The sequence below is a fragment of the Lontra canadensis genome, unplaced genomic scaffold, assembly GCF_010015895.1.
Source record: "Lontra canadensis isolate GAN:19392208 unplaced genomic scaffold, GSC_riverotter_1.0 scaffold51, whole genome shotgun sequence".
Lineage (NCBI taxonomy): Eukaryota > Metazoa > Chordata > Mammalia > Carnivora > Mustelidae > Lontra > Lontra canadensis.
The window spans coordinates 11,740,406-11,767,986 of record NW_022631045.1 but is presented as its reverse complement, the minus strand read 5'-3'; the positions used below and the strand labels follow the sequence as shown (position 1 = coordinate 11,767,986).

General features: G+C 35.2%; 2 protein-coding genes across 14 annotated transcripts in view; one reads left to right on the top strand and one right to left on the bottom strand.

Moving 5' to 3' along the window:
- Positions 1-26,770, bottom strand: part of SETDB2 (SET domain bifurcated histone lysine methyltransferase 2) — a 58,619-nt gene extending 31,849 nt beyond the window's left edge. For 4 of the 8 annotated variants that reach the window (XM_032874043.1, XM_032874048.1, XM_032874045.1 and 1 more), the window contains exons 1-8: positions 26,661-26,770; positions 25,058-25,155; positions 21,729-21,845; positions 21,484-21,617; positions 15,112-15,201; positions 13,944-14,069; positions 12,403-12,468; positions 9,346-9,442 (exon numbers count right to left, since the gene is read on the bottom strand). In XM_032874043.1, coding sequence (XP_032729934.1) covers positions 9,346-9,442; positions 12,403-12,468; positions 13,944-14,069; positions 15,112-15,201; positions 21,484-21,617; positions 21,729-21,754 — 539 coding nt within the window. In that variant the 5' untranslated portion in view covers positions 21,755-21,845; positions 25,058-25,155; positions 26,661-26,770. The remainder of the gene's footprint in view (positions 1-9,345; positions 9,443-12,402; positions 12,469-13,943; positions 14,070-15,111; positions 15,202-21,483; positions 21,618-21,728; positions 21,846-25,057; positions 25,156-26,660) is intronic. The other 4 variants (XM_032874047.1, XM_032874049.1, XM_032874042.1 and 1 more) reach the window with 3 other exon arrangements.
- Positions 26,709-27,581, top strand: part of CAB39L (calcium binding protein 39 like) — a 112,461-nt gene continuing 111,588 nt past the window's right edge. For 2 of the 6 annotated variants that reach the window (XM_032874090.1, XM_032874079.1), the window contains exon 1: positions 27,399-27,500. The gene's annotated coding sequence lies outside the window, so the exon portion shown is untranslated. Of the gene's footprint in view, positions 26,785-27,398; positions 27,501-27,581 lie in introns of those variants that run through there. The other 4 variants (XM_032874088.1, XM_032874086.1, XM_032874084.1 and 1 more) reach the window with 3 other exon arrangements.

The following is a 27,581-nucleotide window of genomic DNA, read 5'->3' as shown; positions in this document are numbered from 1 at the left end:
TGCCTGCTATACACTGGGTGCTATGGAAACAATGATGAGAGCTCTATGATCTCAAGGAGCTTACATTTTAGGCAGACAACTAAGTATCTATAATAAAGTGTAAATAATGTTATGAATAAAGCCATGATAACATAATGTCATGAGAAGATATCTAATCTTTATTATTATTTTTAAATTTTTATTAGGACTCTAATTTTATAATTAATTTCTCCATGAGCTGGGAGTCCAGTTTCATCTGGAATTTATTCTGATGTACTATGAAGATCTAACCTAAATTTTTCAAATGATATCCAATTGTTCCAGAGTCATTTTTACTGTGTAACTTTTGACTTACTAACTTAATCATAGCCTACATCCTTATAAATACATGAAATGTTCTATTATTTCTAGGCTTATTCTGTCTCCTAATGCAACTGTTACCAATTGATGCAAACCAATACCAATGTGGTTTTTCCCCCATAGGTTGATGGAACATTTTGAGGTTTATCAGGGGAAGTCCTCTGTCACTATTTTTCCTTTTGAACATGTTCTGCTTTATGACTTTTTGTCTTTTGAGATTAAATTTATATATTTGGCAACTTAAAAAAGTCCAAGTGACTGGATTTCATATTAAATTAAATCTATAAATTTATTTGGAAAGAATTAACATTTTTGTTATTTATAGCTTTCCAATCAAGGAACACTGTAAGTTTATCCATTTATTTAAATTTTTAGGTTTAATTTTCCTCACTTAGACATTTCTTGTGATTAGTCCCATTTATTTACTTTTTGGTATTGTGAATGGGGATTTTATGCCACATTTTCTAATGGTACAGACTTCCACATGTTTATTTTTTGTGACTGTTACTAAACCCTTATTTTAGCTCAACAATTTTACACTTGAATTTTCAAGGCAGATAAAATCATCTACAAATAATTTTACTGTGTACATTTCAATAATGTTTTCTTTGATATTCTATTGTACTGCCTAGGATTTCTAGGAAAATATTGAATAACAATTATGATAGCAGGCATTCCTATCTTAATTTAAAGAAAATGCATCTAGCGTTTCATCAATACATTGGTATAGATGTTAGAGAAATATATCATCTATCACATTAAAGATAATTCTATTTCTAATTATTGGTATTCAATTCATTGTTAAAGTTTTTTGGCATCTGCTAAGTTTTTCTTCCTATGGTTTACTTTGTTAAAATAATGATTTTCTAATACTAAATCACTCTTGCTTGACAAGTATAAATTCCACTTGGTCATCTCACTCTTCTAATTTTCTCGGGATTAGAATTGCTAAAATTTTATTTAAGACCCCTATATGTAATAGTGATACTTAAACTTTTAGGGTCATGAACCCTTTTCATAATCTGATGAAAATTATGAACTTTCTCCCTAGAAATACAGCACAAAAAATTCTGCAAAACATAAAATTTTGCATACCATTAAGGGACTCCATAGCCCTGAGTTTAAGGACTCATGAATTTATTATGGTTAACTTCTTATTTAGATGGTTTCCATGCCACTGCCATATCTTAAATACTATGTCCTCCCCAATCCTAATTTCTACATTCTGATTCATCTTTTGGTCAGCAAGAGGATGTATGAGAGAGTTTTCTAGAAGGGGATATGGATGGTATGTCTTCTGATCATCTGCAGGGGTTAAGTCTGGTGCTAACCTAATTTTTTTTTTTTTTTTTTGCTTTTGTCTCAATATTTCTAACATACTTTAATAGATACTAAAACTTCTTTTTTTCTTTTTTAAGATTTTATTTATTTATTTGACAGACAGAGATCACAAGCAGGCAGAGAGGCAGATAGAGAGGAAAGGAAGCAGGCTCTCTGCTGGGCAGAGAGCCCGATGTGGGGCTCGATCCCAGGACACTGGGATCATGACCCGAGCCGAAGGCAGAGGCTTTAATCCACTGAGCCACCCAGGTGCCCCTAAAACTTCTTTTTTAACAAGTGTTTCTCTAATAGTAATTTTCATTACTATGGTACTTGATGAAGGCTTTTACCTCCACACTTGATATTTTCTGACACTCAGAAGTTATCTTTTTTGTTGTTTCTGTCTCATTTATTCCAGCTTCTAGTGTTTTTGTTTTAGTTCAGAATAAAATATGGCAGTTCTTTCCAAAAGTAATGCTTTTGTAATGCAGGTTTACATTATTTTTTTAATATATTGAAAGTAGCTACATTTCATATTTTTATAAGAACCAAATTTATAAATGGAAAAGATAATGTATTTTTATTTTCAGAGTTGTCAGAGCAATTTTGAATCCTAGTTTAGATGTTGTGATTTCCTCCACCATGAACAGCAGCATACTGACCCTAATCCTACCACTTTTGCTTGAAATGCTTACATTTTCTAAAGAACATTGTAACATAGGGATGATCCTCAAAGCATTTTTATAGCATTCACTGTAGTTACTGGTTTTCTGTTAGTAGCTTCTTTTTTAGGACAGTAATTATTCATCATTCTCTTTTTTTTCTCATCCATTTGTCCTTTTCTTCTACATTTTGGATAATCTTATAGATTCCAAATTACATCTTTAATCTCCTTAATAGGTGACTTTCACAACAAATACTTTTCTTAAAAGAAAGACTACGATGGGGCACCTGGGTGGCTCAGTTGGTTAAGCAACTGCCTTCGGCTCATGTCATGATCCCAGAGTCCTGGGATCAAGTCCCACGTCAGGCTCCCCCTGCTCTGCAGGGGGCCTCCCTCTCCCTCTGACTGCCACTACCCCCACTTGAGTGTTCTCTCTCTCTCTCTCTCTAATGAGTAAATAAAATCTTAAAGAAAAAAAAAAAAAGGAAAGACTAGGATAAAACTGATCACTGCACTATTATTATAGGAAATATTTAAAACCAATCTAATTACCCACCCTTAAAGAAATGGATTTTAAAAAAAAGTAGTATTTCACATTATGAAAAACCACACAAGAGTTAAAGGGAATAAAACAGATCTATACACAGCAATATGACTAGATCTCAAGATAACACTAAGAAAAACAAGATGACACATGTATGAATATTTCCATGACATTTTAAAACTACGATAGTACCATATTGTTTGTGGCTATATAAATATTAAAAAATTAACTAGAGAAATAATTGATGATAGTGATGCTCTTGGGAAGGCAGATAGGCAAATGGAACTTGTCATGGCAAGAAGTTAGATACGAATCAAAGAGACAGTCTCTCTCTACATATCTTTAAAGAAACTGGAAGCAAGTACAATGAAATGTTAATAGCTGTTAATTCTAGATTGTGTTTGGGTTTTGCTGTATTTTTTTTTATGTTTCTGATCTTTTAAATTTCTTCTAAAGACAGTTAAATAAATACTAGATGAGAATGTAGCTAAAAGATTAAGGCAAATCCAATGGGGGAAAAATGAAGAATCATGACAAAAGGTTTTATTTCCCCTTAAATAATTTCAATCTGTTTTAGTATTTTTGGATAATGTTGGGGGCATATTCCATAGTAAGAAATATATTCTATAATGCACCTTTTGCTTTACTCTTCCATTTAACTTGTACCTACTTTAGCCCAGTCCACTTTAGTATTATTTTTATTGTTTATTTTGGTATCCAATATTTCCTCTTTATTTTTTTTTTTAAAGATTTTATTTATTTATTTCACAGAGATCACAAGTAGGCAGAGAGGCAGGCAGAGAGAGAGAGAGGAGGAAGCAGGCTCCCTGGTGAGCAGAGAGCCCGATGCGGGGCTCAATCCCAGGACCCTGGGATCACGACCCGAGCTGAAAGCCCAGGCGCCCCTATTTCCTTGTTTTTTATAGCATGTCCCTGGAATTGTTTTTCTCTTATTATTAAGTGCTACCTTCCTTCCTACCACTTTTTCTTATAAAGCATAGTACACTCCAAATTCTGAGCACTTCTATTTATTTCTCTACTTGAGAAATAACCTCCCTTCTGTCTTGTTTCATTCAATGTTCACTGTCATAAATTCTCTTAGGCTCTCACAGCTTTGTTCTTTGATATAGGTTACTCACTCTCAAGTGATTTTTTACACCTACAGGGTTGTATAACCAGTAAACCAAATGTTTCATTTTCCTTTTCGACTTGCCTTAACCAAATAAATTATGTTTCAGACTGGCTTCTGTGGCATCCTTTTCACCAAATCTTTTTATTTGATTTCCCCTATTTCAACTATGCTCTTCTGTTCCTGTTTTGCTTTTTGTGGGAAAGGGAAATATAGAACACTAATTTGATGACCCAAAAAGTTCTTCTCTGAATATGAAAAGATTAACTTAGGGTATATGTGAGGGAGAAAGTATTTGGGTTATCCTTTGTTCGTTCGTTCTTTTTTTTTTTTTTTTTTAAGATTTTATTTATTTATTTGACAGAGAGAGAGAGAGTAGGCAGTAGGCAGAGGGAGAGGGAGAAGCAGGCTCCCTGCTGAGCAGAGAGCCTGACGTAGGGCTTGGTCCCAGGACCCTGGGATCATGACCTGAGCCAAAGACAGGTGTTTAACCGACTGAGTCACCCAGGTGCCCCGGTTATCCTTAGTTCTTAAAGAATAACTAATGTTTGTAAAGCAGCTTATAATGTACTTTTACATAATCTCCTCATGTGACAATAAGTACAGCTCCAAGTTAGTCATTACTGGAACAATATACAATTAGACCTACTCAGGACTGAAATTTGTAATAGTAAATATGTTGGTAAAACTGGTAATTTGGAATTTAAGATTTCAAAAAGTTAGCTAGGCTGGCTTAAGTGTACTCTTCCAGTCATTAAATTAATTAAAATTAAGAGGCAAAAAGGCTTGACTTATTTGACAGTTAACAAAGGGAGAAGTACCTTTTATACTGAAGCAGAGTTAGAAAACAAGAAGTAGAAAAACATGAAATGAAACATTGATATGAATCTTAGAAATGATTCTTATCTGTGCCTCATTTCATAAAGTCAAAGAAAACCAACTTACTACAAGCTCTAGAAGTAAAGTAACCTAGTTTCAATCCCATTTTATGGTGAGAAAGGCTAACTTTCTTATACAGATGAAGATATATTCCTAGAAAAAAACAAAAAATAAAAAAAAAAATCCTATGCATAGTGCTGTAAACCTAGTTCCTGACCCCCCCCAAAATATAAAAATGCTCGAGGTAAACAAAGGATAAGTAGGTAAGTATGGTATTGTCTGCACCTGTTGGCTAGTTTCTAGATAGGGGCTGCTCAGTTTGGATGTGGCCTGAGAACTGTTTTGTTATTAGATACCTTGAACTGCAAGGCTTCAGAGACTTGCCAACAAAGGTCCTAGCTTTTGGCAAGTCTGAGATAAAAAGTCATTCTATCCTTGATGTCCACTGAAGGGCCAAAATTTTTTTTTTTTAAACCTTATAAACTATAGTTATCTTAACTGTTGTAGTTATATTTGTTTTCTGCTCAATCCTTTCTTTGCTCATCCTCTTCTGAAAGGCAGCCTTTTTAATTTCAGTGTACTCAAACCAGGAGGTGACACTAGCACTAGCAGTCACACAATGCTTAGCTAGGACAGCTATGTTAGACTATGTGGGAAAAGAAGAACCAACAGGTAACAGATGGAGAGAAGCAGAGCCAAAAACTGCTGACCGTGACCTCAGGTACTGACACCCCAGTTCCAATTCTAGTCCCTATATAACCTGCTATATTACATCTTCTGTTCTTACACCTTGCTTTATTTACGTGTGTTTATATTTAGGTTAGGGATGCGTGTGTGTGTGTGTGTATGCACCCATTTAAAAAATCTCTTTTGGGTGTTTGTATGCATGTCATGTGAAAAGCAAAATGGCTTAAATTCACATCTCTGTCTTTTCACAGTGGGGCAAGCCTATTTCCGCCATGTATGTTAGCCAAAGCTCCATGTCTGGTTTATCTCTAATAAGTCCCACTACTTAAACTGGCTTAAGTAGGTATGTGTTCCTGACAAAGTACCTAAGAAAAAGAGTTAAGCCAGGTTTCTTAACATCACAAAGGCAGACACCTTTGAATTATTACTGGAATAAAATTTTTGTTTCTACATTTACCTATGTCATAGCTTAATTAAAAGGAGAAGAAATTTAAATCAACTATAGAATAAAACACAGAAGGCAAGTTTTTTATCAACCCAAGATTTTCATTCTGGTTTTGTCATTGACAAGTTGTATGACCTTGAGCAATTCAGCTGGGATTGAAAACCCTTGGCTTAAACTATTCCCCATTTATTTTGCTAGTCTGCATATGTCATTAATGGCTTTCTGGATGTTTAATTACTGAAAGTAGAGTAAGTAATAAGCTCATACTCTACAGAGGAAATACAAAAGGAATTATTTAGATTTTATTTGACAGAGAGCGAGACAGCAGCAGAGGAAGAGGGAGAAGCACACTCCCCGCTTGACAGGGAGTCCAAAGTGGGACTTGATGCCAGGACCTGGGGATCACGACCTGAGCCAAGGCAGACAGTTAATGAACTGAGCCACCCAGATGTCCCTAAAAGGAATTATTTAAAGCTAATTCTGATCAAGAATGAAACATGGCCTTGGAATTCTTAATGGGAAAGGAAGAAAACACTGAGCCTAAATAGAAATATCCCTTTATTTGAAAAGATCTCAGCAAGTTCAACTCAAAGTTAGGTATGATCTCACAGACAAAACCTCTAAGGGTAATACAGCACAAGAAGAGCTTCAGGTTCTAAGGAAATGAAGTTCTGATTATGTAATGACAAATAATCCTAATGAGATGAGAAAGCAGTTAGAGAAACTAACTCATTTGGGAAGCTCAGATTTTTTAAACAACATGTACAAAAGAAAAAATGACCACTTAAGAATACTATGTCTTGATGTGAACCTGTAAGAAAAGTCTCAGAAAAGTTCAAGCCTACTAAGAACTGAGGTTCCCCAAAATTCTAGTAAGACAGCAATGAAACTCAAGTAGACAATATGTTAGGGGAAAGAAAGAACAAAACTGATAACAGAAAGAAGAGCTCAAAATCAATTGTGTCTTCATCTTTTCCATCCATAAGTACTGTCCTCAAGTTGGAAAGACCAAACAAAAATTAAATGAAGAAATTAAAGTGTGATAATTTAAAAGGAGTCCTACACAGCTAATTTAAACATATTTATAATTCTAGGCCCAAACAAATCATCTCAAGGTCTTAAAAAAACTTCAAATATAGATGAAAAATGAGAAAATGTTGCCTGATTTTTAAAAATAGGTAAAAAGGGAACTTTCCAGAAAGCAAAGAATGACTAGTTTAATATTGATCTCTAAACAATTTCTAGAAGAGAGAATCAAGGATGTGATTTTTTAAGTACTCAGAATTTGAAAAGCCAACATGGACTATGTAAGAAAAGTACAAATTAAACTATTTTTCCTTTTTTGCAAGGTTTGATAATGTCTGGCATGATATTGAATGCTACTGCAGTAAATCTTGATTTCCTCTAATAGCCTTGCCAGTAAGATAGACAAAAGTAGGTGGGAGAGTGGTAGAGGTAAGTAAATTCAGAGTTGGTCCAACAGTTCTTTCTAAAGAGTAATGAAGGAGCAGTGAGCCAGAAAGGTTTTATCTTTGGTCCTGTCCTATCTAATACTGTTTTTAGTGACTATAATAAAGACTAGAAAACTCGTTTAGTATATTTGTAGAAGAAGAAAAGCTAAAAGAGAAAGAAATATAAAAGGAGATTCAAAATTCAAAAGGATTCCGACAAGCCAGGAAAATGAACTTAAAACCAAAAAGAGACATTTAAGAAAAAAACCAACTCTTGCATTTAAGTTTAAAATAAAATTTTTAATAAAATAAAATAAATAGAAGAAGGGAGACTGGTGGTAATTTGTATGAAAAAAACCTCATACTTCAGTGATTTAAAGTGATTGAACTTGTTTTTAAAAGGTAATGAACAGAAAAAAAAAAAGGTAATGAAACTTTATCCTATATATCAGAAGATCAGAATTTCTAGGTTTCTCTGAAAGTATTGTAAAATAAGTTTTATGAGTCTTTTAGACTTAAACTATACTGAAATCTCTAATATTTGCAAGTGCAAATCATATGTAAAATAGGGTCAATCTATAATTCTCATAAACCCTAGAGGAATAACAACAAAAAAAGTTCTACATTAACAATATTTTTGTCAATTTAATATGTAGCTGAAAGGATAAACAAAATAAGGCAGTTAACTTAAGAACTTTCTCTATAAAGACACTTTTTGTTTTTTGAGATTCTATTCCTTAGGGCTAGCACAAAATACTTTCAGAAACTTACCTTAAACTAGTTCTTGAAAGTTTTAGTACTGGCATTACATTCTAAAAATAAAGACTATGTGAGAGTATCAAGTTTCCTCTTATACAATTTTATGCTAAGGAATCTTTACTGAAATGGTAAAAGGTGAAAGAAAGGGTCAGAAAAATTTAGCCTATTCTCATAAGCTTTCTGATACTAATTTAGAGCTGTTAAAGTATTTGAGAAGCTGAACTGATACTGAAAGAAATACTGTTTACCCTTTTCCGACACTCCTTTAAAAGAAATAATCCAGGGACACCTGGCTGGCTCCGCTGGAAGAGCATACACCTCTTAATCTCAGGGTTGTGAGTTCAAACCCTATACTGGGTGTAGAGATTACTTAAAAATAAAATGTAAGGGGTGCCTGTGTGGCTCAATGGGTTAAGCCTCTGCCTTTGGCTCAGGTCATGATCTCAGAGTCCTGGGATCAAGCCCTGCATCGGGCTCTCTGCTTGGCAGGGAGCCTGCTTCCCCCTCTCTCTCTGCCTGCCTCTCTGCCTACTTGTGATCTCTGTCAAATAAATAAATAAATAAATAAATAAATAAAATCTTTAAAGATAATAATAATAATAAAATAAAATTTAAAAAAATAAAAAATCCAAGAAAAGTAATTTTTTTAGTTAAAAAATTGCCAACTTGATAGATTTCAGTATATTAATAATTTACACAAAGAAATCTTTTATTTATTTATTGAGAGAGAGAGCATGCAAGTGGAGGGAGGAGCAGAGGGAGGGGGGGGGAGAGAATCTCAAGCCGACTCCCTGCTGAGCATAGAGCCCATGAGATCCTGACCTGAGGTGAAATCAAGAGTTGGACATTTAACTGACTAAGCCACCCAGGCACCCCTACACAAAGAAATCTTAAACTAAATTTTACTGTTAAGACTTGATTACCTAGAGATATTAGCAAATAAACAACTTAAGGGACTCATGAGCCTTTCCTACATAAAATACTAAAATTTACAACTTTTAAAGCTATTGATGGGGAAAAAATCTGTTTAATAGATTCTATCTACTCTTATGTCAAATGATCAGAAAGAGCAAATCTTCTGGGAGAGGAAGTATTAACAACATGAATAAATTTAACTTGAATACATACAGAAATGTACAGGCTTCTGGAAAGGAGTCTTCATATGATGTAGAGGGCAATGAACCGGATTTGTTTTCCTGTTCATTCTGGGTCACAGATGTATGATCTACATGAAGAAAATAAAAACATGAGTAACAGGTACACCAAGTTAAAAATCACCTATTGTAATATCCAAATAATATCTTTATTTATTAGAGATATATGGAGCTTTTAAATCTGCAAACACAGTAAAATTTCAAAATTAAGCCAAAAATTAAGGTGTCAATATCTTCAAAAACATTAAGAAAGTAAGATAGAATAAAGTAAAAGACCGAGGATAGAAGAGACCTCCTGGAGAAAAATCTAGTTTGGCCTAAACTCGGGGTATCCTTATTTCTGCTTGTATTTTATAGAAAAAAAAAAAAAAATCATTACTAAAAGTCACAGAATGGAAAGTTTATGTATCTTTTGCTTTCTCATTGTTCAAATGCTACCTTCATTTTTGGAGGGTGGTGTATTTGGGTACCTCTTTTTATATTTCCATCTGACTTTTCATATTACTTAGTCTATCTTTCTGTGCTAATTTCATCCCATGTCTTGTCTTGTCTTTTCTACTTCATCTATTCTTACTCTCTATCAGGACTACAATATAGAAATAAGCTTTGTATTTAATGAGAAAAATTATGGATTTCCTGTTCTTATTTTGAAAAATAGATACATGAGGGTGCCTGGGTGGCTCAGGTCATGATCCCAGGGTCCTGGGATCGAGTCCTGCATTGGGCTCCCTGCTCAGCAGGAGCCTGCTTCTCCCTCTCACTCTGCCTGTGCTCTCTCTCACTGTCAAATACATAAATAAAATCTTAAAAAAAAAAATGGATATGTTTGGTTTAAAGATATATATACATACATACACACACATGTACATATATTTTTTCCCTTTTTTTATAGACAGCATGAGTGTGAGGTGGGAGGGGTGGGGAGGGGAGAGAGGGAGAGAGAATCCTAAGCAGGGTCAACACCCAGTGTAGTGTGACATGAGGGTCAATTTCACAATCCTGAGATCATGACCTGAGCTGAAATCAAGAGTCAGATACTTAACTGATTAAGCCACCCAGGCATCCCTAAAGATATTTTTTAAATGTGTTTTTTCTTATGCACTGATGGACTTTAAGAAAAAAAGTGATTTTCATCCTGCCTTAGATTATTAAATTGCATTGGTCCTCTTAGTGCAGAAAAAAAAAGTGTACAAAAAAAAGTTTAATAAAAGAATAGTTTAAGTTATAATACAAGGTCACTACCTTGCTAATTGGAAAATAATTACCCTCTTCAATTATCAAGGTGAAGAAAGGTTTAAAATCTGGTAGTTGGTAAGAGCTATAATTCCGGATTAAAAATTAAGTTTCACAAATAAAGAATTTCTGATTTTCTCCTAGCTAATTTCTTTTGTATGAGCCATATAAATCCATACTAACAAATATAAATAAAATAAAGGTATATAAGCACAATTAAGAAATAAGTCTTACTGAAAAAACATGGAGATTTTAAAATTAATCATTAGATAAGGAGGAAAGCTGAAGTAACTCCTCTCAAGAAAAGAGTATCCAATCCTTTGTTTGAGGATAGAACACATATTTACAGTTATACACAAGCAAGGAAAATGAAAGTAATTAGTGGTCTGGGCAGTCCAAGTTGGATTTGGGATAGCTTATTTTGATTTCAACACCAAGTCCTTTTGTTTTTCCCAGTCTCAATATTCTTTTTAAAATAAATACTAAAATGAAACTTAATACTAGAAAGCTTTTAATCCTTTACATTTGCCAACAATGTCAATTATAGAACTCCCCAATTACTTAGTAACAAATATTGCTCTACCCCTGGCAAACACATATTTTTACTTTGATAAATTCATTACATCTCAAATGAACTATATAAAAATATCAAATTATAATAGTCAATATTTCTATTGATGAAATTATTACCAAAAAAACCCAAAACCCAATTTACGTTCTATTACTGAGAAATAAATTGTTTCAGATAGAAAAAAAAATTTAGAATTAGTTCATCTTACCACCTCCTGAATTTAAAAGCCTCTTTCTCACAAAACTAGTATAATCTCTTGAGTGTTTTGATTCCAAGTGCTCCTGAAAGATACTGAGAAGGGCTATTTTCTTAAAGAATCTACTCTTTTAAAACTAGAAGTAAAATTAGCTACTGAAATTGAGGATACTTTTGAATAACAAAAGATTTCTTTAAAATAGACTGATGATGGTGGGCTATATTTTTCAGAGACTTAAAACCTTAAGGCTCCAAATTATGACACTTAAAATTATTATAATTTGTTAACAATATTTAGCAGTATTAAATAAAATCCAGTAAAGTACTTCCTCAACATTTCAGGAAATTGGAGATAGACTAAGATTTATTGGAGAGTGACTCTGATAAAATAATTTTTTAATTTTCCTCTTCTTAGTTCTAGTACATTATCTTTGATCAATTCCTTCTAAAATGAATTAGTTTACAGTTTGTAAGATTGATGGTATAATACCAATCCAGAAATATAAAATTTTTACACCAACTTATCTATGCCACAATATATCTAATACTGTTTTTTTCACAAAGTCGGTTTGTAGTAGTTTGGAGTCTCAGAATTTTTTAAAGAAGAGATATATTTGTTCATTCTTTCTGTAGAGATTCAAAAGAATGTTGGGGCGCCTGGGTGGCTCAGTGGGTTAAGCCGCTGCCTTCGGCTCAGGTCATGATCTCAGGGTCCTGGGATCGAGCCCCGCATCGGGCTCTCTGCTCAGCAGGGAGCCTGCTTCCTCCTCTCTCTCTCTATCTGCCTCTCCGTCTACTTGTGATCTGTGTCTGTCAAATAAATAAATAAAATCTTTAAAAAAAAAAAAAAAAGAAGAATGTGCATTTCCTATCTCTGAATAGGTAGAACTTTTTATTTAATAAGGAAACTCATTTATGTAATTTACCAATATAGATCTTATATGTTAAATCTGACAGACTTAAGTCAATTATGCCTGCTTCAAGTCAAGAAAATAACAGAACATTTAAGATTGGGATTAGAAATGCACATACCCTTTATCAATGTTGAATTGTTATTTATGGTTGCTTCATTCACTAGAATCATTGCTTGGACGTATTCTGTTAAGGAAAGGAAAAAAGTGTGAAAACAATCATTAGCGGCATCACTTTCATTTATGCTGCCAGCTACTGTGCTAAACAATTTACAGATTGTATTTAATTTAGTCTTCATTAACTCCTCTGACAGGTTCCAATGATTACCAGAATTAGAAACAGAAATTGATGTTTAGAGGTGAGACTATTCCAAGAGCGCCTGGGTATTTAAGTTAGTTAAGTATCCAACTCAGTTTCAGTTCAGGTCATGATCTCAGGGCTGTAAGATCAAGCCCTGTGTTGGGCTCTGCCTTGGGCATGGAGCCTGGTTAAGATTCTCTCCCTTCCTCTCCTTCTACCCCTCCCTGCCCCCTCTCTCTCCCTCTCAAAATAAAACACACACACACACACACACACACACACACATACACACACCTCAAAAAACACTATTTATTCCAGGTCATTCAGCAAGGAGGTGGTAAACCTGGATTCAAAACTAGATATACAAACGAATGAGAAGGAACATTAAAATGAAAAACAATATTATTTTTTGGACAAGCAAACAAAAGATTAATGTCAGATGAACATCCAAGAAAATGTATTAAGAATGGTCCAAAAAGGGCTCCTGGGTGGCTCAGTGGGTTAAGCCTCTGCCTTCAGCTCAGGTCATGATATCGGGGTCCTGGGATCAAATCCCGCATCAGGTTCTCTGCTCAGTGGGGAGCCTGCTTCCTCCTTTCTCTCTCTTTGACTGCCTCTCTGCCTACTTGTGATCTCTCTCTGTCAAATGAATAAATGGAATCTTAAAAAAAAAAAAAAAAAAAAAAAAAAAAAAGGTCCAAAAGAAAATCTGCTTGAAAATCTTATGTCCTGGAGGAAAGAGGGAGGCTTCTACACAAAAATCTTATGTTCTACAACCAACCAGGATTGAAAACAAAGAAATAGAAAAAGTTAAAACTTGGCTGACAGAACTGACTGCCAATGTAGAATACAAATTGTTTCAGAAGACTAGTAGGTCAAGTTCTCTTTAAAGCAGGCAGAATAATTATATGTACTTTCATATTTTAAAAGACATTACGTGTCTCTGAGTAATAGGGTGATGGATAATTTTTGTTCTATTTTTCTATATGTACTAAATGTTGTACAATGAGCAGATACTACTTTTGCAATACCCATCACCCTTCAAAGAGGGTTACAAAGAGAAAGAAAAGATAAAATGGGGGGCGAATAAAGTAGCCTGAGAGAAAAAGAGATAAATTCAGTAGCTATTATTCAAAGTGATCATCTTCACCCACTTTTATAAAGTATCTATGGTATATGGTAAAAGCAAGTTTTTTTGGAATCAGAGCACAAACATGAAGGAAACACGATGCATGGTAGGCTCTTAGAAAACAAAAGAAACTATTTGACTTTAAAAATGAATACTGGAAATAGAACTGTACTCCACTGCCAGTGGTTAATATTCAGCATTAAATGTACTGAAAGTTTTTTGTGCTTCATACCTTTATTTGTGGCAGACCCATCTTTGATCTTTTGTTTCAGTGATTGCAGCACATTTTGCACTTGTTCAAATATGAAATCCACTTTTCCATCATCTTCCAGCTCCATCCAGAAAGTTTTTGCATCACCTAAAATAAAAATAGGTGCATAGCTTAAGAGCTCAATAGAAACAGACTGTAAGCTCCCCAAGGCACATGTTACAAAGAATCCACCTGGTTTCTAAATAACATCAAGATTTAATTGGTCTGTAATTTACCTTGAGAAAAAGATTTTGGTCATTGTTTCTTTATAAAGAATTAGAAACAAAGAATATGACCTAAGTATTTCACTTATTTCTGCTAACATAAAAATACCTTGAAAACTTTAGTGATGCTATTTCTAGTGTCCCAGTCAAACAGAAGGAATGGCTTCATTTTAGGGTGGTGGTAGATACATGTATAGACACATAAGCATTTAAAAGTTTCAGGGAAAAAACCTCCACTGAATATGGAAGTGGATGGTTTCAGAATGAAACATCTCAACAACTGCTAAAATAACTAAATGTCCAACATTATTTTTTAAAAAATGTCTTTAATATTTTTAAAACAATTATATGAAGCAAATAATGTTTAAACTTTTTATATATAGCTATATAGATGAGCCAACATTTCAGATGTCCAGCAAGTGAACACCTTAATCAAAAATTCCTAAAGACAGGTGCCCAGCAACTCCTGATCTTGGGGTCATGAGTTTGAGTCACATACTGGGGGTGGAGTTTACTTAAAAAAAATTTTCTAGAGGAAATAATTCTTTCAAAGCTGAAAACAGAAATACGAGAAAGACAATTACACTGGCAAAAGCAAATTGCATACATGAACCATGTTTAAAAGTAATAAAAATACCCAAAATGTTAAAATTTATGTATGTTAAAATGTTAAAATATATAAAATGTTCAAAATTAATTAATAGGGCCTTAAACAAAAGAGGGACACAATAATTATTGTACTTTAGAAAGATCATTTGAGAAGCCATTAGGAGGATTAATAAGAAGCAAGCCTACGAAGTTTACAAAAAATAGATTTTCCTTAATAAAAATTAAACCCAGAACCTCTAAGTTTGGCAGTGGGGTGAGAACCTTCATAAAAGGCTTATGTCTCATAGTCCCAAATCTCCCTGGCAAAGTCATCTTACCCAAAGGGACTCTCTGGCTAATTAGGGATGCTGCCACCACTGCAGCCTCAGAAGGGGTGTTGCTTCCCTGTTGACACTCTGGCCCGATGCCTACAACATAAGACAAAGCCTACTTTTAACTCCCCGTAGCACAGCTAAGACAAGGTTTCAAGATTTGAAATAAATGCAATGTGAGAGGACAAAACTGATGAGGAATGATGCTTTAGAGGTGGAGGGACCATGACATGGCGAGCCCTTCAGCCATGCTAAGCAACTCCATTTTTATATGAAAGACTATGGGAAGCACTCAAAAAATGTTAAGCATTCATATGATGTGATTAGCTTCTTAGAAAAGTCACTCAGGTAGCAGTGGGAAGAGGGAGGAGTCAAGAAAGATTTCTAAGGGTGCCTGGGTGGCTCAGTAGTTAAGCATCTGCCTTCACCTCAGGTCCTGATTCCAGGGTCCTGGAATCAAATTCTGCATTGGGCTCCCTGCTCAGCAGGAGCCTTCTTCTCCCTCTGCCTACCACTCTCTCTGCCTGTGCTCTCTCTCTCACTGTCAAATAAACAAATAAAATCTTAAAAAAAAAAAAAAAAGAATGATTTCTAATTTTCTGACTTTGGTGACCATATGCATAGTTAATGGTATTCACTGAGCTAAGAAATAAAGATAGGGAACAAGTGAGAAAATTTAAGTAGGGCAAGTACATTGGGTACACAGGCTCCAAAGTAAGATCCAGTCCAATTACATGAATTTTGGAGTCAATGGCATACAAATGCTTTCTGAAGTCACATAGCAGATGTGAGCAGGGAGAACGTGTTCAAGGAGAAGAGGGTCTTCTGTATATAAGGGATAAGGATAAGAAAAGAGAATCATGGAGACAGAGAAGGAGCAAATAGGTATAAGGAAAATCCAGGAGAATAGCTTATCAGGGGTCAATGGAAAAACAGAAGTGGTGATTAACAATCTGGGCTTTGGAATTCAGATGCACTTGTTTGAATCCCACACTGCCAGTTTAAGCTGTATGACCATATGGATGAAATGGGAATAACAGCATCTACACATGGAACTGATGTGTGGATAAGCATGCGGCCTTTAGCAAGAAATTACTATATATAAAGAGTAAATATACATACATACATACACACACACACACACACACACATATATATAAACTATATACACATACAGTATGTTTATAGTAAATATATTTTTTAAAGAAATTACTATATATAATTTAACAGGGAATATAGTCTTAAGCAAAATAAATCTCTGGAATTTTATATATTAGTAACTCTGGAATTTTAGATATTATTCAGCTGAGTAGACAAGTATTATTTGAAGGACCTTCCCAGAATCCTTAAAATCATTAAGTTTTAAAAAAAAAAAAATCACTGCTTTTAGACAAAACTATTTGTGAAAGCACTTAATTAGTTATCATGTTTCTTTTCATGGATATGAATCAATACTCCACTGTAGGCATTTATCTTTATTTGAGGTGGATATCTAGACAGGAAGGATTTTGAAAGGTACTTAAATTTTTTTTTTAAAGATTTTTATTTATTTATTTATTTGACAGAGAGAGATCACAAGTAGGCAGAGAGGCAGGCAGAAAGAGAGGAGGAAGCAGGCTCCCTACCGAGCAGAGAGCCCAGGACCCTGAGATTGTGACCTGGGCCAAAGGCAGAGGCCTAACCCACTGAGCCACCCAGGTGCCCTTGAAAGGTACTTAGAAATAGCTTCTGACAGCATTATAACCTGGAATCATAGAAAACAAGCAGTGATGCTGAAAAACCACAATTAGGGTTTAAGTGAATTTTTATTTCTCAGTGGTTATCATTTAAAACTGTGTTTGAGGGGCGCCTGGGTGGCTCAGGTGGTTAAGTGTCTGCCTTCAGCTCAGGTCATGATCCTGGTGTCCTGGGATCGAGCCCCACATCGGGCTCCTGGCTCAGCAGGAAGCCTGCCTCTCCCTCTCCCTCTGCCTCTCCTCCTGTATCTGTTTCAAATAAATAAATCCTTTAAAAATAAAAAATAAGAAAAAAATAAAACTGTGTTTGAAATGTCAACACATGATACCAAATTATTCTGATAGGAAATACTTAAGACAACTGATTGGACAACGGAACAGAACTGAACAAAACTAAATTATTAGTTTGGGAATGGATTAATGAAAAGGACATTGGCAATATAATTTGAGAAAATAAAGCCAATCAGAAAATACTGAAACCGTCTGCTTGTACAATAAATGAATGGATTTAAGCAATTCATATTTATTTGCTCTGGGTTTTTAATATTGCTTTTATGGCATCCTTATCATTTCATACCGCTAGGTTTAATTTTCATTTAAACGGTTCTTATTCCTCATGTCTTCCCTCTTGATCATTTTTCACTTTTTGCTATGGAAATTTTAAACCACAGTAATATCAAGAAAAAAGGTAACCAATTTATCTGAAAAATGAGATTAACAGATCCAGTTAATAACTTTCTTGAACAAAGAGGCTAAATGAGTATCACAGATAGAAACAATTGAGTCGTTTTCATTTCAACTGTAGACCATCTAGATGGTTATTACAAGGTAAACAATTTCAGTTTCTTGCTTTTTTTTTTTTGTACTGTATGTATGTTCAGGGTTATAATCTGAAACTGTAAACATTTCAGTATATTCACTAGAAAACACTGGTAAGTACAATAGTAGGTCCTTGAATTGGAAACCAAATCAGTATACTAACATTGCAACTTGCCTCTAGAAATAAAGAATAGCATCTTATAACTCTACTGTTTGTCCCAACCTGCTCCTCACTTAGCTAGATAGGACTATTTATTGCAGGAACATGATCACAAAGTGGGAAGTACAGCAGCTTTGTAAAGGAAGAAAGACAAATTATATAGTCACACTGTATGTCTACCAATCTCCCTTGATATACACTGTCTTTGTAAATAGGCAATAATCAAGAATCACAGCTATAGGAGTTATTAGCCAACTATTTTGGGGGTACTTAACAAATACGCTGATAATAAGACACTCAGACACACACACGTATCCCTTAAAGAGCTTCATTGCATTAGTCTAGAATAGCTCTCTATCTCTGAGTCGATGATCAGCAAAGTGTGGTCTATGAACCCCTGGGGTCCTCACATCCCTTTAGACAATATGCTAGGTCAAACTATTTTAACAGTAATATAAGACATTATTTGCACCCTTTATTTTTTTATAATGGCATTGACTAATGATAAAAGCACTGATGTCTTAGCATGAATCAAGGGAGTGGCAAGACACTACCAGTTTAAAGTCTTCCAGTATACTACCAGCATATTCTTTGCCATCAATTTCACTAAATGTCTTTGATAAAGGATATAAATGATTACTACAGCATAATGGCGGTCTCAAGCAAAAGCACTAGTGAGATTGAGTTGTAGGTTAAACTAGCTTTTTTTTTTTTTATGGAAGACTATTTTTACTTAAAATAACCATTAATAGAAATTATAGTTTCTTAGACTTGGGTGTTTGGCACACATTTCCTCGGGGAAAAAAAAAAACAAAAAACAAAACAGGGGTGCCTGGGTGGCTCAGTGGGTTAAAGCCTCTGCCTTCGGCTTAGGTGATGATCTCAGGGTCCTGGGATCGAGCCCCGCATCGGGCTCTCTGCTCAGCAGGGAGCCTGCTTCCCCCTCTCTCTCTGCCTGCCTCTCTGCCTACTTGTGATCTCTGTCTGTCAAATAAATAAATAAAATCTTTAAACAAACAAACAAACAAACAAACAAAAAAACAAAGTGAGCCTACCCCTGGAAGTTCAATATTGACAGCATTTGTTTAATGATAAAATTCACACTACAAAGTTAAAATTGGAAATCTTTAAACCTTTTATGTGCCATAGTAAGCCTGATAGCTTCTCAATAATTAATCACTTTTTGAAAAAATTGGTAGCAATATTAACAAATGTGATTTTAATACTGTATGATGAAATGTGTCAATATCAGGAGAATCTGCATAATTCATTGAGTCAATATCTTCCAAGTGGCCAATGCATGATGTTATAAAATCATAAATGATCTATTCAATGTGCAAGACAGACCAATGGGTTTTAATGTAACAGAACAGAAAAAAAACTCAGATACATGTTCAGCTTTCATGCTACAACTGACCTTGAAGGAATAACTATTTGTTGAGTTTTGCAGTTGTATCAAAAAAAGTCCACAATTATCCAAAAGGCTATTAAAATATTCTTTTTCCAACTTTTTGTCTGTGTGAAGCTTCATTTTCTTTATACATTTCAACCAAAGCAACATTTCACACCAGATTGAATGCAAAAGTAGATATGAGACTCCCTCTTCCATTAAACCAACTATAAAGGATTTGTAAAGATGTAAAACAATATTATTCTAATTTTTTTGTTTTAGACAATAGTTATTGTTCACAAAAATGTAAATGTGTTAACATAGTGGGTTTATTATTTTTTGAAGCCCCTCGGTTTCAATTTCTAACACAGTAAATATAAAGAGATATTATCCACATAAACTAAAACTGTTAGGGATTTTAAATACTTCTAAGAATATAAAGTAGTTCTGAGACCAGAAGAAAGTTTGAGAACTACTGGCCTACATAAACAGTCCAGTGACCACTGATCAATAGTATGATCTGTGTAACAATTCATATATTACAAGTATGTTAAAGGGTAGTGAAATTTTAAAATACCATTTAAGAGGTCAGGGATTCCAGGTAGGAAAGCTGACCATGACAAGAACATCTAACTGTATTATAGTTGTATATACAACCTCACTGAAGGGCTAGGTACAAACGTGCTAACCTAAATAACTGGAAAGAAGTAAGAGTCTGCAAGACTAAAGGCAAAAGGAACTGTGCACAAGCACAGTAGCTTCCTACCTGGGAATAAGTTTACATTTCTGATACAGCTACACTCCACACACACACACACACACACACAGGAACTGACTAAATAAATGGATAACAGATGGTGGGAGCCATGTTTCTCACTGTTGGGAGAGATGTGGTAATGGATTAGAGTTGGGAACATCAGAATAAATTCATGTTTGGCTTAATATAGATACAGATGGCTACATATAGAGATATTTATAGATATGCATATATACAAACTTAGCATACACATATATTCCTTGCTCTGTCAGCTGAAAGGGCCTATAAGCAAAGACAGCCCAGTAACAACTATGGCCAGATATTGGTTTCTGACACTATCTTCCATTAAAAGGAACCAGGGCTCATTCAAGAAATGGCTGACTCTAGGACTGGGGCAGGAAATATACAAGATAAACCTGCAGCATCTTATATTACCAGAAAATAAGGAAGTGCTAAAAAACCAAAACAAAAAACAAAAACTCACCTACATTGATACAGATATGTCAAAGGGACACAGACCCAACTGAAAGAGTTCCCAAAAGCCAATCCTGGGAGTTTGAGTAACAAAACAAAACAGTACTGGATAGGGTAAAATAAGTACCCATGACTCCATACTGAAATAAACAAATTGTTGACTATATACATAAACGGGAGAAAGGAGATTAATCTCCCTTGTAGAAGAATTCTGAATAATTAATGTAAATATTCCATTCTCAGAGAGGGGGAGCATAATCCCCACTCCTTGAATATGAGCTGCATATAGGGAGGAAAAAAAGGTAATTTACAGTGTAGAAACCACATAATACTCTGTCAGCCAGATGATCCAGCTCAGTATCAGTAAGAGAGAAATCATGTACCTTTGATATAATGTGGTAAAAATGGCACTTTACCCCATGGTCTTCTTCCCGAAAACCCAAAACCCTGATTGAATCATGAAAAAAAAAAAATCAATCAATAATTCCAATAGAGGAACATCCTACAAAATACTTGGGATACAACATACTACAAAATAAAACCCAAGTCTAAGAAACTGTTCCATCCAAGAGGACCCTATGGAGACACGACAAATACATATAATGTGGGACCCTGGAACAGAAAAAGACATCAAGTAAGACCTACAGAAATATGAAAAAACTATGGACTTTAGTTAATAATAATGGCTAACTGTAACAAATGTACCAGCCAAATATAAGATGTTAATCATAAGCAAAACTGGATGTATAAGATATGGGAACTTGTACTATCATCTCAATTTTTCTTTAAAAAGTAAATCTAAAAGTTTTCTAAAAAATAAAGTGTATTTTTAAAAACGTATATTAAAGAAATGACTTATTTTCCAGACACAATTAATTATACAGACTGTCAAAATTGCTGGCTACATGAAAATGTATATCCTAAATTCCTTCAAATGTAGAAAAGTCATTTGCAGTGAAAAACCTTGAAAATCATACTGCAGCTTCATTACGTAGTCTATACACTTTTAAATATAATATTTAACAATGGTTTCCAAACCTACCATTTTTTTCTCCCATCTTTTGGCGTCGTTCATAAACATAAAACTCTTCAAAATTAACTTTATCAAAGGACTGAATCACTTTGATTGAAGAATCCAACTGGAATCCAACTGTGGTCTCTATGAAATTTGCAGTCCTTAGAGAAAATACATCATTATGCCACTCCAAACCTAATGTTCTTGCATGCCTGAATTTTCAAATAGTAACTGTAGTTGAAGAAACCTTTAGAAATAACCACTAGTCCAACCTGATGACGAGTCCATGCAACTTCATCAAGTATTTACAGTCATATCAGATCACTGATGATCTATTTTTAAAAATAAAAACCAACTCCATCTTTTGGTCCATGGATGCATGAGACATTCTGTAAAGAAAATAATAAAGACTGGCACATATATGCAAATAATAAAACATAAGAAAAAAAGACTGTTCTAACAATAGCTCTATCTTTCAAAATAGTATAAACTATTACAGAAACAAGAATAAATATTAAATGGAAAAATATGTAAAATATCAAAATTAGGAAATTACAGAGAAATTAAGAATCACCCGTATTTAAAATATTGTTAATTCACATAAACTATCCCCATTTTATAAATATTTTTAAAGTTTTCTTATTTCTTATAAATACTTGATAAAAACTTTAAAATGGGGATAGTAACACTAACTACCTCAAATGAATGAAGAAAAGGCAATAATGACCAAGAATTTCTCAAAACTGAAAAACACATAAGCCAACTAAGGATTCACTGGGTACCAAGCAAGATAAAATACAACTTTAGAATATCAAAAACAAAGAGAAAGTCTTAGAAGTTTCCAGAAAATCTAGACTATCTAAAAGACACTCGTATCAGACTGGTAATCAGACTTCTTATCAGAAATGCCGGATGTAGTAAGTTAAGGCAAAGTAAGTCAGACCCCAGAATGCCTTCCAGCCAAGCTTTGAAAAGTGAAGGTAAAAAAAAGAGAATTTTATAGACATTCAAAAAGCCATTTAGGGACTCTCTGAAAGAAATAAAGTAGTACCCAAACTTCATGAAAAAAACTAACATACATGGAAGTTCTGAGGTATAAGAAGCAATAATGAGCAAATGGCTAAAACACATTAATGCTAAAGACAGATTAAAAATGGGTTTTAATACCAAATGAAACAAAATGATAGAATCATGGGAAATTATGTTCTTTTATAGAATGGGGACAGAAGGGGATTACTGCAAGATTAGAGAAAGTAAAGTAGAAGCACTGTCAAGTCCTTCATATGGAGGATATCCATACTAATTAAATTTAGATCTTGTTAGGAAACATAAATTTAAGAACTATGTTGAAAATGCATTGGTAATGTATTTTAAAAAACCATGTAGAACAAAGAAAATTTGGGGCCAACCTCAATTAAAAAAAAGGAATGGAAAAATAGGATATAAAAGATACAAAGAGGGGCACCTGGGTGGCTCAGTGGGTTAAGTCTCTGCTTTCAGCTCAGGTCATGATATCAGGGTCTTGGGATCAAGCCCCAAATCAGGCTCTCTGCTCAGCAGGGAGCTTGCTTCCCTCCCTCTCTCTCTCTGCCTGCCTCTCTGCCTACTTGTGGTCTCTCTCTCTGTCAAATAAATAAATAAAATTTTTCTAAAAATAAATAAATGAATAAAGATACAAAGAAAAGCATGGTAAATAAGATAAGAAAAAGGCCAAACTGTTAATAATCACAAAAAAGGTGAATGTGTTAATCTAACTTATTAAAGGACTCTCAAAATGGATTGCAAGCAAAACCCAGCTATATTTTAAAATAAGAGACCAACTTAAATCACACAAAATGTCAACAAAAGGTTGAAATAACAGTATGTGAAAAAAGACATACCAGCAAATATAAGAAATGTTCATATCAAATAGAATTTAATATGAAAACCAATAAAAGAGACAAAGAGAAATATTTTACAATGATAGAACAATTCACACGAATATCTAAATGAAATTTCTGACTTAATACCAAATAGGCTCAAGAAGCAGAAATCCCAATTAGAGGCAAAAGTATAAAAAAAAAAAGTTTAAACAAGATCTTAGGAAAGCTACATGCCACATATCCCCACCTCACTCCTATTATAACAGTTTTATAGATGAATTCTACAAAACTTTCAAGGAACAGACAAATTCTATCATACATGAACTGTTCCAGGTCAGGAAAAATAATGGGAGCCACTCAACACTTTTTTTTAGATTAGTATAATAATGACATGTAAGAGAAGAAACTCAAGGCCAAAAGCACTTCTGTACAAAAATACTAAGTAAAATATGCTGTAGAGCAAAAGTATATTACTAAAACACAATTTATCCTGGGAATATCCCAAAAATTTAATATTGGAAAGTTTATCAGTGTAAATTCCTACATTAACATATAAATGGAAAACCATAATTTCAGATGCAGTAAATAAAACAATTCAATAAAAGTCAGCAACTATTCTGGAGGCTGGGAGATGAGAGAACCTTAACAAACTAGGAAGAAAAGATCACCTCTTTAACCTGATAAACTCTCTACTAAAACTCATATATAATAACACATCAGAAGCATTTTCATTAAAGTCAGGCACAGAGATGAGGACACTTGCCACCACTGCTCTTATTCAGTATTATACTGGAAGTTTTAAGAGAAATGCAGTAAAATAAAAGAAACATCTAAAGACTTAAAAAAAAAAAAAGCAGTATCTATCTGTAGAATAAACAAACAAAAACATGATAAAGTTAAAAGCCAAGCAAAGAGCTAAGAGAAATAGAGCTTGTGAACTTTGGGTTAGGGGGATGGTGCAGCAGGCTATCACTCGGTGCAGAGTCAGAAGTGGGGCTCGATCTCATGACCCTGAGCTTATGACCTGGGCTGAAATCGAGAGTCATACGCTTAACTGACTGAGCTACCCAGGCACCCTGACACTGAAAAAATTTTTAAAAATTATACAGGATATGCAATATCCAGGGTACATAAAACTTTAAATCATTAAGAAAAAGATGATCCAACAGAAAAATCGGTAATTTTCAAAAGAAATTATAGAAATTTACATAAATTATAAATTAATAAACATATGAATAGATACTGCAAACCTACTAGTAATCAGAGAATGAAAAATTTTTTTAAAATGACAAATGATTTGATCTATCAGATGGACAAAAAGGAACTAATATCTCGTGTTGGTGTACAGTGTAGGAAAACTGAAGTCTCAAAACTATTTTGGGGATGTTTAAATTAGTGTATTTTGGAGGCAAATTCGGCAAGACCAATTAAAATTACAAATGTTCATAACTTTGTGGCACCTGGGTGGCTCAGTCAGTTAAGGAACTGACTCTTGATTTCAGCTCAGGTCATGATCTTAGGGTTATGAGTTCAAGCGCCTTGTCAGTCTCCCTGCTCAACAGGGTGTCCACTTGAGAGTCTCTTTCTCCCTCTCCCTCTCCCACTAGTGCTCTCTCTCTCTCAAGAGAAATGAGTAAATCTTAAAAAAAAAAATAGTGTTCGTAACTTAAAACCAAGCAATCCCACTTTTAGGTATATATATATCCTTGAGAAAAACACGTGCACAAGAAAATACATACCAGGATTTACCTGCAGCATCGTCTATATAAGTTGAAAAACTGGGAACCACCAATGTCCATCAAAAAGAGAATGGCAAATAAAATGTGCTATATAGTACCTATCAAACAAGATAGAATTTAAATATAAAAACCAATGAAAGAGACAAAAATAAATATGTTACATTAACAATTCAGCCATATACTGGAACACTATCCAGCAGGTATAAAAAATGAGCCATAAATACATAATAAGCTATAAAAGGTATACACTTCAAAACACTGTCAAATGAATAAAGTTAGAACATGATATAGTATGATAGTATCAACATTTTTTAAAGTTACAAATGCATATATGAACCCATTGAGAATATAGAAGCATAAAAAAAGACTTAAAGGTTTTGCACCAAACTCTTTAACAGGGGGCTGGGGAAGCAAGGGGTAATTCAGGGGTTGTGGACTGTGCTCCCTGTAAGGATCTAATTTTGTAAAAAGAGAATGTAATAGTGCACTTAATTTAAAATTTAAGTATATAATTTTCAAAAAAGGATAGTCCATTTTAAAGGCTTTTGAAGCAGACTGCCAAACTCCTTTCTAGAATGGTTCTACCAATTTCTATTTCTACCTACAGCACACATGCATACTAATAGTTTTTTTTTTTTTTTAAGATTTTATTTATTTATTTGACAGAGAGATCACAAGTAGGCAGAGAGGCAGGAGGGGCTGTGGGGTGGGGGAAGCAGGCTCTCCACAGAGCAGAGAGCTCGATGCGGGGCTCAATCCCAGGACTCTGGGATTATGACCTGAGCGGAAAGGCAGAGGCTTTAACCCACTGAGCCACACAGGCGCCCCTACTAATAGCTTTTTGAAGAAAAATCTCACCAATGTTGTTCATATCTTCTGAAATTTTAAAAATAACTGAACAGTAAAACATGTGTACTGAAGAAAATTTGCAAAATATAGTAAAGCAAAAAGAAGACAGGCTAAATCACTCATAATCTCATCATCCAGAGACACCTGGTTTAGTATTTCGGAGTGAAACAGGGATTTTTAAATTTGGTCATATTTTCCCCCTTCTCACTTTTTCATTTTGGAGAAAAGTGGAGGGTTTGTTTCACCTCAGTTTCTGGTTGCTTTGTTTTTAAGACCAGGCTTTTTATGAAACTGAACATTTCTTCTCTATTTCTTATGTTCTAACTACGATGAGAGTAATGAACATTTATTGAGTATAAACCATGTGTCAGGCACACTTCTAAGTACTTCACTTACTCTTACTGAACTGCATAACGATCATGAGAAAATTAGCATGTCTATTTTTTCTAAAGAGGAAGCTAAGGCGTGTCACACTGTAATTGGCAGTGACCAAAAATACGGAACCAGGCAGGATGATTTCAGAGTCCTTTTTTGGTTATTCCACTCAACCTTTTCAAAGTTCCCTTTCTAACTCATGCAGAACTCATTGCAGGTTTCCACATGTTGAAGCGCTCAGTTCATTACACACTGTTCCTTATTTTAATTACTTAATGGGGTTGTAGTTAATCAGAGTCAGGTGCCTTTCGGATCTAATCTCAATTCCGTGATCATGGACAAATGATTCTACTTATCTAGGACTCGTGTTAAGTCTTACCTGTGAAATGGGTCAGTGGTTAAACCTTCCAGTTCTGCTTCTGGATTTTACACTGCAGTCCATTTCCTGCAGCCCCTTTTACAGCCTCAGGTTCCCAGCTGCTTAGGAATCACCTCACATTAAGGTATGCACCCGGAGATAGAAAATGAAACGGGGGTGAGAACTCAGAACGCCCACGGTCCCTGCTACAGCCTGGGGCTGCAGGTGGCTAAAAGGAAAAGGGAGGTTGCAAGGGCTGGGGTCCACGCAGCCGAGAGCTCCGCCGCGTTCCCAGGTCCTGGGCCGAAGGAGCTGTCAGGGGGCCACCCAAGGCCGTGCCTCCGCTCCACTAACCACTGCTTTTTCCACGCCGCCCGCCACACCTGAGGGCTGCGCCAGGCCCGTTCCGTTGGTAAGGCTGGGTTTCCCCGCGGGTCGGGCTCCTTTCCGACTCTACGCCACCGAGACCGCAAGGTCCCAGATGCCCCCAGGCCAGGAAGTACTTCACCATTTACCAGACCTCACCTCAGCAACTACTGTCCCGCCTCGCCTCAGGCGGGGAAGGAGGACCGCCCAATCCCCAACGCCCAGGCCTACCTAACGCTAATCCTAAATGGGAGGAGCTGGACACCCAGAGGTCCCTCTACTTGGCTGAGAGCCCATTGGTCGGACACCCGACTGGCTCCACGCCTCAGAGACTCCGCGCGCGTATCCCCGGCAGCGCGGCGGCGCCCAATTGAGCCGCCTTCCGATTGGTTGTCAGAGCTCTCGGCTTGTCTCGCGCTCTCTGGCGGGGCCAATGGGAATACTCGCAGTCGAGAGGCCGGCATTGCAGGAGTGGTGGCGCAGCTGTTTCCTCTGGTAGGTGTTCCGCTGCCATCTTGTGTGTGGCTAGGACTGAGCTTCTCGGCGGTTGAAAGCTTACTTAGTGGCTCCAGGTGT